Raw genomic sequence first — 14,016 nt, forward strand, 5'->3', positions numbered from 1 at the left:
GTGCCCGCCCCCAGCGTGGAGGTTCCGTCGGCGGCTGCTGTGGCCTCGGGCTCCGCCTCCCCGGGATGGAAGCCGCTCGGCTGCAGGCTCCGTGCAGGGGGCAGGCGGGCAGATCGCTCTCCGGTTCCCCGAGGGCCCGGCGGCGGCTGTGGCTCCGTGAGGGAGGGTCGGGCCGAGGCTGAGCCGGTCCTGGTGCCTGCAGCGCTGCCGCCGCGGGGCTCGGTGCGGCGCAGTCCCGAGGTGAGGTGTCCCGGGGCAGGCTGCGGCGGAGGGAGAGCTCTCCTGCGGGGCGGCTCGGCTCGGTTCGGTTCGGTTCGGTTCCAGGCAGGTGCTTGGGCTCGCACCGCGGCGGCTCTCGGATGAACCGTAACCCGCAGCTCTTGCTCCTGCAGGGCACGGGACCCCGCAGCTCGGGCGGAGCGGGGCAGCCCCGTCCTGCCCCGGCCTGAGGAGAGGCAGCGGCCAACGACGGAGCCGGGCCTGCGAGACCCGTGACCGGCGCGGATGACCCCCCGCGGGCGGCCGAGGGCTGCGGGCTGGGACGGACCCATGAGCAACAGGTGAGGTGAGCCTGGGAGCGGAGCACGGCCCCTGCCCGCACCGGGCCGGGCTCCCCGTGCCCGCGCCGCGCGCTCTGGCGGCGCCGCCATCTTGCCCGTCTGTCTGTCCGCCGGCCCTTTGTCTGTCTGCGGCTGCCGGCGCCTGCAGCGGGACCGGGTAAGGAGGAGCGGACCGGGCCGGGCCGTGACCCCCAGGGTCGGTGCCTCTGCCTGCGGGGCCGGGCCTGGCCGGTCCTTCCGTCTGTCATGGCTGGCGGAGGGGTCCCCGGGCGTATGTGGGAACCTGGGCAGGTTCCTCCGGCCGTGGCTCTGCCAGGGCAGCGGCATCCGTGTGTCCGCCTGCGGGATGGATCCTTCCTGCCTCCTGGTGCTGTCCTGACAGCTGGTTCCTTCTGTCGGGAGAACGGTGGGATCCCTGTGTCCTTCTGTCGGGGGGAATGGTGGGATCCCTGTGTCCCTCTGTCGGAGGAGGCTGATGGGATCCTGGTGTTCGTCTGTCTAAGGAGGCTTACGGGATTCCTGTGTCTGAGGAGGCTGACGAGAGTCCTGTGTCTGTCTGAGGGCAAATGGGTTTAACTCCTTTTGTTAGTCTGTCTGAGGGGACCATTGGGGTATATCCCTTCCTCTGCCCGTCTGAGGACGGGGTCCGTATTTCCCCTTTGTATGGTTTGAGGGGGTCGGTGTGTCCTTCCCTGTGAGGGACGGGGGCAGCGCATCCCTGATGTGAGCCGCGGTGTCCGTGGTCCCTCCCCGGGTGCAGACACGGGGTGTGTGTGCCCAGGTACCTCCCTCCAGGCCCCCTGCCCAGCAGGTCCAGCAGCCGCTGGTCCAGCCCCTTGTGCCTGCCCGCAGGGGGTGAGGTCAGTCCGGCCGAGGGGCGGCCGTGGAGCCCCAGGCTGCTGCTGCAGCCGTGTCTGGGGCTGTGACAGCAGCGCTGCCGGCTCCCGTCTGCCCTCTGCCAACGGTGAGGCCCTGTGTGCTCTGTCGGGTTGTGAAGACAGAAGTGGGGCAGCGTCTGCAGGTTGGATAAGGCTGTGGGAATGGACAGGAGGGAGAAGGGTATTTGGGATGAGATTGCAGTTGCTCTTGAAGTGGGACAGTCTGAGCTTTTTGTATGCTGGGGACAGGTTTGCCTGTAACTTTGCCTGAGAGCTGAGTGGGACTGTGTATACACGGTGGTTTGTGAAATGCCTGTGAATCATGTTGTATGCTGGCCCTGAAAATGGCTGTGGTGATGTAGAACAAGCCCTGTAGGCAGAAGGGTGGGGAATGACCCGAGGAGCCAGCTGCATTTGGCCAGAGGCTCAGAAGGTTCCAGTGGTGTGCGTGACAGGCTCTTCTCTTCTCAGGTGAGCCCTCTGCTGAGGGAAGGAACAGTCTGTGCTCCCAGGTCAGGGAAACATGTCCCGTCGGAAACAGACCACTCCTAGCAAAGTCCACTGTGAGTATTATGTGAAACAGCATCGTGGGATCCTTGCCCTAGGTGGATTGCTGTGGAGTGAGATGGGGAGGAGGGGAATGATGACAAGGCACAGTTTGTGGGGGAATGATGGTTACTCACTTTTCGTCTCAGGGATTGTAAGAAACTGAGCTTTATGCATCAGGAGAGCTGGCTGTGTCCTGGCATGTCAGGGATAGACTTGAACAAATAGGTAATGCTGTAAAGGTAGGTTGTGTATGTGCAGGGACTGTAGCTGTGCCTTGCATTCACACTGTCACAAGTGCAAATTAGTATACTAAGAGATGTGACTTGAGGGCTCTAGCCCATCTTGGGTAGCAAAGGCAGTTCTAGGTGAAAGTGTGTAGCAGAAAGCCAGGAATTCCTGGGTTCTGATCTTTGCCCTACCACAGACTCAACTGACTGACCTCGGACACATTCCTTGAGCTCACTACCTCAGCTTCCTACCAGATAATGTAAGTAAATGTAAGTAAAGCCATTCCTTGCAGGGCAAGTAATTTACTGGGCAGATAAATGCTATCTGTCAGCTTATTTTTGAGCTGAGCTGATAGGACAGATCTCTGTTTCTCCAGCACTGCCAAGCCCCTGGCAGTTGAAATGGTGAAGATGCTGTACATCAGCACTTCTTGTGGGCAGGCTGCAGGGAGCTGTTAGTGGAGCTGGAACGCGTATGGATGTTTGGCTCAAAGGGGAAACTGCACATGTATGGCTTTTGTTTGACTGATTGCAGCTGAGGAATTCTGGGGACTAAAGCCATGCCCTTGTTCATATCCAGCTGTGTTGCTAGAGACATGGTTAGAATTTGGGCTGGAATGAGGAAAACAAATTCCTGCTTCTGTAGATCTGTGAAAGCAAGCAAGGCTGATGAGAGGGCCCTAGGTATTGCTAAGTTCAGTAGCTGCCAGGGGTATGGGACAGAGAGTTGAATGCTGCAGCCCTAACACTGCCTCACTTTGCTGATACTGCTGGCTTGCATGTCTCTTCCTGTTTCTTTGTGTTGCCTTTCCATATGGGTATAGCAACAGGAATCTACACTTGCTATTCTCTGTACTAGGAGAAAATACACTGGGATATAGCCTAACACTTTGTATGCTCAGTGAGTGTACTGGAGAAATTTATCTCTGCTGGGACTTAAAAGCCCCATTGGCTGCTAGAGCCAGGCATGGGAGAGCTGACAAAGCTTCCCTTGGTGGCCATCTAAGGGTCTGAGGCATAACTTTTGGCATCTGCACTGACTTGTGCTTTCCTGTTTCGGTTTCTGGTGCTGGGTTCCACATGGGCAGAGTGGAGCTTTGATTTGCCTGATAGCATTTTAATCACTTTGAAATTGTCTCCCTTAGAGGAATATGATTTGTCCTGTGCTTTGTCCTGTGATGCCAGTATCACATCTTTTGTCCACACACTTTTGCTTCTGAAAGTGCCCACAGATTACTCCTGGTGTTCAGATCAGACTTAAGTAAGTCATGCATTTACACTGTCTTCCCTGGTGTAGAGCTGTGGTCTCTCGTGTGGAAACGAAGGGTATTAAGCTCTACTGGTTCAGGTAGAGTTTTCATGAATGTTTAGGCAGGCAGTTTTTGCACTTCACATGAGAAAACTCATGCAGTTTCCTGTGGAAGGGTGATGTTCTTCAGAAGCTTGAACTATTATATACAAAGCTATACATATGATGGAGTTCAGTTATATGCTGTTTTCACAGTGAACGGCAGCTTTTTTTACCTGCAATACAAGTGGTTGTATTTCCAGTGTTGGTCTTGGGGGAAGCTATCTGACAAACATGCTACCAGCGAGCATGACGTTGGGGTTGGCATCTGGTATGACATAGAGGGGAGTTCTGGAACCTGTTCACCTCCTTTACATGCAGTACATTGCTACAGAGCAACTATACAACAGGAGCCATCAGAAGCAGTAAGTAGGACCACAAGAAAATAAAGGGACCGAAAGATACAAGAAACATGTCAATGGTGATGTCTCCAATTTAGGATGGGAAATCTTGCCTGTCTTATGATGAACACCGCCACATCACTGGGACTTCTCTGTCTATCTAGCCTGCTGTGTATCTGGAGGGCCCAGAAATGCCATGCAGTGCACTCACGAGGAAAATCGCAAAGAGCATCAGCTCCACGAACTGGGTGAGCCAGCAGGATGAGGAGTCAGGCTGAGACATAGCAGTCACGTTACTGAGACTTCTTCACAGGGACTGAAGTGGTTGGGAGGAAAGGAGTAAAAGGGACAGCAGGTATGCAGCTTTTTGTGCAGTTGTCTGCAGCTGGGGTCTGATTTGGCAGGCTATGGGGCTGGGGAAGCTCTTTTGGATTTGCGTAAGTACCACTGTATCTAACTGGACAGATCTGTGGGAGGATGGTGCCTACTTCTTTCTTGCATGGCTACTCCATGTTAGCTTCTTTCTTGGATTCACAAGGGCGAGCGGCAGCTGCAGATCTCGCTTGGCTTGCTTGGTGCCACCTCTTTCCAGGGTTACTTTCCAGGTTTGACATAGCCCCCGTTTAACCTTGTTCTCACAACAGCATGGCTTGCTGTCCTCGCTTAACACAGAATCATTCTGTTCAGCATGCAGATTGACCAGCTGGGAAGTTGTGTGGTTACGAAACAGTTTTAAATGGAAGTTAAAAATGTGTGAGGAAATTCAAAGTAATACAGAAACAATGATGAAAGTTATCACAAAAGTCTCCTGGTGCATGATGGCCAGTCCTTCTACAGTGTTAATTGTAGTCATCTCCCCTTTGGTGCGGCTGCAGCACACAATTGGTTCTTAATAATTTAATTCTATTTTGCCACATGGTGCATGAAAAGCACACCTGGCAAATAGCAATACTGGAATAGATGCAGTGCATTGCCCATTCCATATTGAACTGTAAACTACAATTTAACTGAATTGTTCCTGTGAAGATACCTTAATTGATTCCTTTTGATCTATTTTCTCCCAGAGTCTGAAGTATAAGGTACAGAATCTCTCTAAGCAATTCATCTAATCTTGCGCTCAAGCTCTCCCAGTGCTGTGCTTTCATCCCATCGGTTATGCTGCTCTTCTGCTGCTCTTCTGCTTGCCAAAAAGTTGCTGCAGGTGTTAGTGTGCACTTTTATTTCTGTCCCCGCTGTCCCATGGGCTGTTCTTCTCTCTATTGCTTGTACCCCCTGCAATTGATGCTTATTTTAGAGCTCTTGAGAACAGGTTTTGTTAGACAATTATCCTGGTACAAATATCCTATTAATCTTCTATTTCCTTTCCTCTCCCTCTGGCACGCACACATTCTGGGCTCTTCAGTGTTCCTTGAATTCTGCTGTCTGTAATATTCCCAGTTTGAAGAGAAAATGTCTTGTGAGAAATAGCACCCACCATTCAAACCCAAGCAGAAATGTTACTTGCATCAAAATCCTTTGTTCTTAAAGGGCTCTGTGGGCTGCTGTTGTTAACTCTTTCAATTGTGTTGTTTTTCATTTCAGTAACCACTACAGCAGTGTGGACAACCCAAAATAGCGATGGGGCAGGTGGAGTAGATCCACAGTGGTGGAAACACTTGCAAATTTCAGGTCCAGGAAAGGAACACAGAAGACCTACATGAACAGGGACCTTAAATTGATGTATGAGGAGGGAGTAAAGAGGCTCATCTGAGAGACCTTTCTGTTTAGGAAGGAAGACAGGGGAACGATGCAGTTTCTTTTGATTTTGTTTTGTGGATTTTTGGGTGGGGGTTGTTTGTTGTGTGTTTGTTTTCCAGAACACCTGAGAGCTATCCTGCATTCATACAGTTCAAGAAGGGAAGGGCTCAGGAAAAATATCATTTCTGGCTACAAAGTCGAGACAGCACCAGATCCTAGCAGTCGTTACGCCCCTGTTGCACTGTTCCACAGGGTTGCCCCCTACCTGCACAGCTGCTCACCTGGCATCCCACTCATTTACAAGAGTATGGAGAGAACTGGAATGCAAAGCTGAGGCATTTTTATGATCTTTTATTGTCCTACATTTCCAGCTGTTTGTAAAACAAATGCAGTGACTTGTTTTGGTGTTGTGGTCAGACTGTTTCAGTGTTGTGGTCAGCCTGCAGCCATTTTTGTATTTAATAAAGAAACTTCTGCAGAAGAGTGTGAGTTCACTATTGAGCATAACATCCTTTACTGATACTAGTGATCGTAAAGCTGTCACCTGTCTTTCTCCCTTTCCAAATGAATAGAAGTGGATTCAAAGTGGGGTGGAGGTGGGGTGTAAGTGTCTGTGTGTGGGCATGTGTGTGCAGAAACAAGTGTAACTCCATACTAACAAATATTAGTCCATCAGTAGATGAACAGTACCATGTTTGCTAAGTTCTTTTGGAGACAGTATTAATTCAATACATAAGAAAATCTGTATAAGCTAAAGATAGCATTTTTAAAAGTTTGTCTTTCCCAATTCCATGCTGCTTTTTTTAGATACAGGCTAGTGGAGAATGCACAAGATGTCATCTGCTAACAGCACTGGTTTGGTTAACAATTTGCATTGTTGGCTGTGAGCTGACAGTTCACTGCACTGCGCTGAATCAATGCTAACTTGGTTCTGGGTACGTTGTACAGAAAGGCCACTGGCAGACACGAGTGCTCTCAGTTGTTGTGGTTGACGCTAGTGTTACTGACAGGAGGAGTTTCCTTCTCAGGTACATTATGTAAAGATCACAAATCCTGCAGGCTGTCTGCATAATCTGTGTATCTGAGCAGGAACCTGCTGCTGTAGTACTCCAGGCTGCTGTAAGAAATGTAAGCCATCTGGGAGGGGAAAGGAGAAAGAAAACAAGCACCTACCTACTTTCACTGGGACTTAGAGTGGTGTTTGGGAATCCTGTTCTGTAACTCCCACAGGTAGCATGTCTCCCACCACTGTTTTACATCTGTCCTTTGCTCGACAGGTTTCTTCATTCACCATAGTTTCCTTTGTCTTGCAATGCTTTTTTAGTCTCTGCTCTTTAGCTTTTGTTCTGGTGGTTGGTGCATATCTGCTTCTTGGAGAGGCACTGTAATTCTGTAATGTCTGCTGTTCATACAGTCTATCTCAGTCCCACCAGTGTGCAGTTGTGGTCCAGAACTAAAAGCAGCACTCCAGGCTATGAAAACCATGCAGTGTTGGAGTGGCTTCTGATGGGGGTACATGTGTCACAGCAGTCACGACAGTACCTGCTACTTTTGGTGACAAATACACTCTGGGTACTCCTCAGCACCTCTCATCAGCCCACGTGGATTGTGTTCTCGAGTCTTCTCCACAGAAACCTCTCACATTTCTGAAACAGAATGATAAATGCCTTCAAATGCCTTTGGGGGGATGCTGGGAATTAAAACTCCTCTCCCACTGTCTCCATGAAACTCCTGAAGGTCTTTGAAATCTTCCTTAAATTACTGCTTTTTAAAGCACTGTTGGAAATTGGGAGGTAAGCACCAGAAAGGCAGTGTGAGTATGAACATGGGGCAAAGCTGGATGAAACAGGTTAGCCTGTAGGAACGTATCTATCCTTGTAACAGGGCTGGTGCTGTTTTCATAGCTCAAGAATGCAGTGCCCTGGTTATGCTGTTGCCAGTTGTGACCCTATACTAAAAGGTACCATTTTCTTCTGAAAGCTATGTTTTGGTTTTATGTAAAAAATGCACTGCATCTTTGTTAGCATTTTTGCATTTATGCTTTAAATGATTCTTGAGAACTTGGACATCAGTTGATAGATTTAATCCAAAGCTGGCCCACTGGGAACTTCAGCATCTTGCCCCAAGTGCTCCCAGCTCATCCAGTGAGGGGTAAATCAGGACCAGATTTGGAACAAAGACATTTGATTTAATATGAAAATTAATCATTGCCTTTTATTGTTACTCTTCGGAACCATAAGTTCTCCTTAGAAGAGAACATTGTAGGAAGTTTTCTTTTAGAGAGGCACAAATAATCTCTTCTTTCAATTTGTTTGCCATCTTTTATTGAGTTGAAGTACTAGAGATCAGTGTCTTCCAACAAACAGACTAAGCTCTCCTAACCCAGCATCTCAGCTCCCTCTGTTCATTCCCTTAGTTTCCTGTTTTGAGCATTGAAGTGCCACTGAGGTTTGTTCTAGCCAGAGCCATTCCTGGGCAAGATACGGCAGTGAAGCAAGTTACCTGTCATGTAAGCAGGACAATACCAGCGCTGGGCAAAACCACCTTCCTGAAGGGCAGCATATTCTCAGTCCTGCACAGAGGGTGGTGACAGGACATGACAAGGACCAGCCTTGGTTTTGATAGCCCTGTGGAGGGCAGATGAGGTGTCAGGAATGCAGGGAGGTACTGGTTTTGTGCAAGTTGCATGTTATTACAGGGAATAGGACTTCATGATTTCCAAAGCCATATACCACTGTGCCTGATCTGGTATGCTGTTGTAATCCCCCAGTGTCTTCCACCCAGAGCTGTGCTGTGGCTCTACTGGCAGATAGGTTGGTAGCAGAAAAAGCAGACAGATGGGATCTCACAGGGTTTTTGTGGCTGGAGAGGTACATAAAGAGTGTGCAGAGTGCAGCCCGATGCTGGATGTTTCTGCTAGTGAGATTGTTCTACACACAGGGGCTGGACTCACCTCAGCGGGTACGAGAGGCTGGTGTTGCAGGGTAGGCAAGCAGAGAGTTACTTAAATGCTTTCTGAGAGGTGACTTCAGAGGTGCTGCACAGTGCAGGTGAGCAGCCCATGCTTGTTCTGGCTTTGGCAAGGCTTGGTGGTGAAAGCAAGGCAGTGGCATCAGTCTGACTCTCTGTCCTTGTGGCTGCCAGGGGAACAAGTCTTCGCAGGGCTGGAGGAGCAAGCCCGCCAAGCCATGATGAAAACCAACTTCCCTGGAGCTCTTGGTGAGCAAAGACCAGCCATTTGTCACCTGCGAGACCCCGACTCCAGCAGCAGTGAGTTCTGCCCCTTCCAGTAATGGCAAGGTAGTGGACTGGGGACACCGTGACAAGGGGCTAGGTGCTGCACAGCTTATGGGGTCCTCTGAGGTCATCCTGCCCATCTCCTCTGGGTTAGCCCTTGGCTCTTGTGCAGGATTGTCTGCATACAGCCAAAGCAGGGCTGCTCCCTGCAGGAATGTAAGCCCAGAGCCAAGGACCACCGCTCCCCAGGGTGGGCAATGACCTCACCAGCAGGATGCGGCCCCAGTTCAGCAGAGCAGGGTGGTAACAGGAGGAGGTTCGGTGGCAGCCCAAGTGATAGTCAAGCAGGGCAGGGTAACAGGACATGTCATCTGGGCACCTCAGTCCTTGAAGTGCACCAGCCTGAGTTTAAACAGAGCCCCTGGTCTGAGGGGTGGGCAGAGGACCCAGGTAATGTTAGTCAGGACGGTTAAGGCTTATGAGTGCTCTCAGGGTCTTGACACTTAGAATTACTGTTCTGCATGTTCTAGGTAGCAGTGACGACGAGGAAACCACGCAGGATGAAGTTTCTTCACATACCTCTGAGGAGGATGGCTCAGTGGTGAAAGTAAAGAAAGAGCTAGAGAATGCTGAACAACCTGTGGCTGAAGCCCCACTGATGGGAGAAAATGAGGCAAGTGTGTACTAGTGCTGCACTCACCTGGGCTTCCCAGGGGTGAGACAGGTACCATCTAAACACCTTCTCTCCCCATCATTGTTTCTTTTTCTCCCTCCCACCTCCTCCAAACGACACCTCCTGACAGGAGGGGAAAGCATATGAAGAGTTCTTGGGCTGCCAGGAGCAGGAGGTAGCCTGCAGGAACTATGGTTCTCCTGGCTGGCCAAGATGATTGTGCAGAGTGTGCCTCCTTCTTTAAGTCCTTGTGTCTTTCTCTGACTGACTTCTGCTCCCTTCTGCTACAGAGCAGGCCTTGTGTACCAGAGCCACTGTGCTAGAAGAGCCTGGGTGTACACGGAGGCCTTGAGGCCTCTGCCTGTTCTGCAGACACCAGAGCTTTGCTCAGAGGCTACATAAAGTAGTTTTCAGAGTCCAACAACACAAACCAGCCCCAGTGGGACTGGGCACACAACCCTTGGTTTGGCCAAGCCCTGCCTGGTGGTACTGACCAGGTACTAACAGAAAGTGGTGTGTCTGCCTTACACAAGGGTGGCTTTTCCTCCCTGTAGGTGCCTGGGAGTTTGAATGCTGACCCCATGCTGGGACTGTCACAGTGCCCCCTGTGCCAGCTGGAGTGTGGAGGCAGAGAGCAGCTCATCACTCACGTGTACCAGGTAAGGGATATCTCTGGCCTTAAGCCCCATATTCAACACTAACCCAAAGCACAGGGTGGCTTTGTTCTCACCTTTGCAGTCTCAGAACTGAGCTTATAGCTAGGATGTGACTAAGGTTTACAGCAGTAGACTGTCCAGAGGGTGTCCTGGGGAAAGAATCAGCAGGGCACCAGTCTATAGATCTGAAAATACAACTCTAGCCCAAGGCAGTCTCTGCATGTAGTTGCAGGCTTGGACCAGGAAGTCCTTTAGATTAAACATGGAGGCAATTTTTACATTATTCAGTGAGATAAGAAACCTTTCTCCTAATCAGTCAGTTCTCTATTTTGTATCTTTATCACAGTTCTTACCCATGAAACAGTTGTTCTTCCTCTAAAATTCTTCCAGTATTGCAGGAAAACCATGCTAGAATCTCACTGGTTTTGTTGTCAGTGCTCTCTTCACAATACATCAAAGTCTGTAAAAGGAGAAATGAAGCAGAACTGGCACTTACCCTGCATGAAGTGACTGCCTCCATCTAAGTGCTTCCTCACCAGTGTCGTTCCTGTGGTTAGTCCAGTCATGCTTAGTGCAGCAACGGGAGCTTCTCAGATACATTTCTGAAAACAAGGGTCTTGCAGTCCAAGTGTTTTGGCCTTAATTGTTTCTCTTGTATCAGAGTGGAGCTGTAGAAAGGTCTTCTTCTTGCTGTTTGACCTGTGACACCCTAGGTGTCTTGAGCTGTCTAGGAGCTGTCTGACAGAGGTTTAGTGGTAAAGTGCTCCCATTCCAAGAGGCAGGGCTGACTGGTTTGCTGTATCTGCTGAGCCTGTCTCAGACTGGGCACTTGGTAACTAGCCACCTTGTTGTTGTTCCACAGCACAGTGCGGCAGTGGTGAGCGCCAAGAGCTACACGTGCCCTGTATGCGGCAGAGCCCTCAGCTCACCAGGATCCCTTGGGCGACATCTCCTGATCCACTCAGAGGACCAGCTGTCCAACTGTGCAGTGTGCGGGGCACGCTTCACCAGCCACGCCACGTTCAACAGGTCAGGGTCACCCTGCGTGGGGAGTGGGCTGGAGTACCCACAGTAGAGATCAGGTGCCTTGAATGACACATGGCTCTGGACCTACTGAACACCCCCAGTGAGTGGAATTCCCTTGATCCCTTCCTGCCTGCAGCTCTGCATCACCTGCTAAGACCTCCCTGGGCTGTGCTGCTGAAAGGGTGTTCCTTTGCTCTGTGAAGAACTAGAGCTATGCAAGAAGCAGTGGGGTCTCCAGTTATTGGAGATCAACCAGCTGCTTCCTTTGCCCCTTCCATCAGAATGGGTCTGTACTGCCCAGGTGGGTTGATCATTTGCAGAGCAGGACTACAGGTAGAAACCAGAATGTTCTTTGTGTCCTGCCTGGTGGAAGATTAACCACTGACCAGTGGATAATAAGACTGGTCAGTCCTATAGAATAGACGAGAGAAATCTAGAGATGATGGGGAGGAGCACATTGCTGCCTAAGAGTAGGTATTACTACTCTTGTGCTCTGACAATCCAGATAACCTGCTTCTGACTCCTGGATATGATACTGCTTCATTTTAGATGCTCAGACGTGTCTATGGGCAGGAATGGTTCAGCAGAGGCCTCTGTCGTGGGCTGTAGGAAGCTGCCTGGGCAGTCTGAGGTGGCGATGCTCCTGTCAACACTGAGTCTCTGACTCTGCTCTTTCCGCTTTCCAGTGCGAAGCTGCCAGAGATGCTGAGTGCTGACCGGCTGCCGGCTCCACAGAGCCAGGGCCCGTCCGGTGCCGAAGGGAAGGACGTTTCCTTTCACCCCGCCGTGTACCCCGCGGCTGTTCTGCTGGTGTGCAACAACTGTGCAGCGTACCGCCGGCTGCTGGAGTCACAGGCGCCTGGTGTGCGCAAGTGGGCTCTGCGGAGACAGAACGAGCCCCTGGAGGTGCGGCTGCAGCGGCTGGAGCGCGAGCGCACGGCCAAGAAGAGCCGTCGGGACAACGAGACCCCTGAGGAGCGCGAAGTGAGGCGCATGCGGGATCGGGAGGCCAAGCGCCTGCAGCGCATGCAGGAGACGGACGAGCAGCGGGCGCGGCGGCTGCAGAGGGACCGGGAGGCCATGAGACTGAAACGTGCCAATGAGACCCCAGAGAAACGCCAGGCACGGCTCATCCGGGAGCGCGAGGCCAAGAGGCTCAAGCGGCGCCTGGAGAAAATGGACATGATGCTGCGGGCACAGTTTGGCCAAGACCCCTCTGCCATGGCAGCTTTGGCAGCTGAGATGAACTTCTTCCAGCTGCCAGTGAGCAGTGTGGAGCTGGAGAGCCAGCTGCTGGGCAAAATGACCTTTGAGGAGCAGAGCAACAGTGCACTGCACTAAGCTACAGCCGAGGACTGTGCCATCTCTGCTGTACGGGCATCGGTAGCTTCTCCTCTCAGGAGGCTCCTGTGTGTCCCTGGCTGATGCCCTGACAGTTCTGGTTTCCTCCTGAGCACAGGAGGGGAACAGCTGGGAGATGCCTGCCAAAGTATCCCTGGTGGGAGCAGATTCCGAGGACACACTCTGCTCTGGGGACCAAGTCACTGCTTGTGAACAGAGGGAAAATAAATTAATGCTCATGTTTATTTAGTTCCCTTCTTTACCTTCTGTGCTTTGTCCTGTTCTTGCACCCTTGCCCTATTAAATGGGTTTGGGCTGCTGCAGTTCTTGCAGTTCTGCTGGAGGTGAAAGCCTACAAAGTGTGAACTACGGAGCTGAGGACTTTGGTAGTCCACAGCTCCTCCAGGCATAAATTCCTTGCAGTGTCTGCCCAAAAAGACAAAGCAAAAGAGGATGTTGTCTCCCTGGAAATGGCTGTGCACTCCCTTTCTCTTAACACTATCATTATGTGCCTTTTTGCAGTATCATTTATGGAAAAACTAAGAGGAAACGAAGTTCCTCTTCTAAGATACCCCATATAAATGCTAACAGAAGGGTTCACAGAGGTAAGCAGACAAGTTTGCTGGTTTACTCCCAAGTTCATTTTCACTTAAACAGCATTTCAGGTTTGCAAGTGAAAGAGTTGGTTGAATGGTAGACAGTAAGTCAATACTCTGGTACTGTATGGATTTATTTTCCCCTTTATTCAGCAGTGGTGAGGCCACACCTGAGTGCTGTGTCCAGTACTGGGCTACACAGTGCAAGAGAGGCACAGATGTACCAGAGAGCCCAGCAAAGGGCTACTATGAGGGTGAACTGGAACATCTCCTGTGAGGAAAGGCCAAGAGCTGGGTCTGTTCAGCCCAGACAAGAGTAGGCTTGATTTTGTCAATGTGCATAAATACTATGGGGAACATGTGAAGAAAATGGAGTCAGGCTGCTTACAGTGATGCCAGGGACAGGACAGGAGGTGATGGGCACAGACTGAAGCACAGGAGGTTCCCTCTGAACATCAGGAAACACTTCTCACTGCCCAGGGAAGTTGTGGAGTCTCCCAGCCTGGAGATGCTCCAGAGACACTGTCGTGGGCAGCTGGATGGAGGTGGCCCTGCTGGAGCAGGGGTTGGACTGGGTGAACCTCCAGAGCTCCATTCCCACCACAGCTCTTCTGTGACTTTGTAGTAAGCTGAGCTTGTTCAACCAATTCAGTACAGTCAGAGGTATTGATACACAGCCCATGTAGGACCACGGATCACACTCAGGCTATTAATTCTCATAGTGACAAACAGTGACTTTCAGTGGTCACTGCAGGTAACACTGTTGGGTGAGTGGGGACCACTGGCAAAAAGAAACACATGGGTCAAAAGTTGCTTTTGCTCCCACACTCAGCAGCAAAACTACAGT

At 51.0% G+C, this 14,016-nt stretch overlaps 1 protein-coding gene and 1 long non-coding RNA gene across 16 annotated transcripts; both read left to right on the plus strand.

Annotated features, from left to right (window-relative positions):
- The first annotated feature begins 49 nt into the window (after nucleotides 1-49).
- ZNF821 (zinc finger protein 821) lies at nucleotides 50-12,822 on the plus strand. 15 transcript variants are annotated; one of them, XM_034072744.1, is made up of 9 exons: nucleotides 50-240; nucleotides 393-565; nucleotides 1,910-2,001; nucleotides 2,412-2,474; nucleotides 8,785-8,910; nucleotides 9,408-9,550; nucleotides 10,105-10,209; nucleotides 11,069-11,235; nucleotides 11,919-12,822. In XM_034072744.1, exons 5-9 carry the CDS (start codon nucleotides 8,829-8,831, stop codon nucleotides 12,571-12,573), a joined length of 1,152 nt encoding a protein of 383 aa, XP_033928635.1. In that variant the 5' UTR covers nucleotides 50-240; nucleotides 393-565; nucleotides 1,910-2,001; nucleotides 2,412-2,474; nucleotides 8,785-8,828; the 3' UTR covers nucleotides 12,574-12,822. The 15 variants fall into 15 exon arrangements, 10 of the variants coding, with proteins under 10 accessions (XP_033928635.1, XP_033928634.1, XP_033928631.1 ...); XM_034072743.1 differs by having other exon boundaries at nucleotides 393-560; XM_034072740.1 differs by lacking the exon at nucleotides 2,412-2,474.
- Nucleotides 4,122-6,134, plus strand: LOC117437918 (uncharacterized). Its single transcript, XR_004550546.1, has 2 exons — nucleotides 4,122-4,258; nucleotides 5,485-6,134. It is a non-coding gene; the product is annotated as an uncharacterized lncRNA (long non-coding RNA).
- Nucleotides 12,823-14,016: the final 1,194 nt, after the last annotated feature.

Source organism: Melopsittacus undulatus, chromosome Z, assembly GCF_012275295.1.
Source record: "Melopsittacus undulatus isolate bMelUnd1 chromosome Z, bMelUnd1.mat.Z, whole genome shotgun sequence".
NCBI classification, from domain to species: domain Eukaryota; kingdom Metazoa; phylum Chordata; class Aves; order Psittaciformes; family Psittaculidae; genus Melopsittacus; species Melopsittacus undulatus.

Bases quoted from the DNA above. Each gene is read 5' to 3' on its own strand.
- ZNF821 (XM_034072740.1), top strand. From the start codon at position 1,962: ATGTCCCGTCGGAAACAGACCACTCCTAGCAAAGTCCACT. The intron at 2,002-8,784 runs GTGAGTATTATG...TGTGGCTGCCAG, and splicing joins CACTCCTAGCAAAGTCCACT to GGGAACAAGTCTTCGCAGGG. The intron at 9,551-10,104 runs GCAAGTGTGTAC...TCCTCCCTGTAG, and splicing joins CACTGATGGGAGAAAATGAG to GTGCCTGGGAGTTTGAATGC.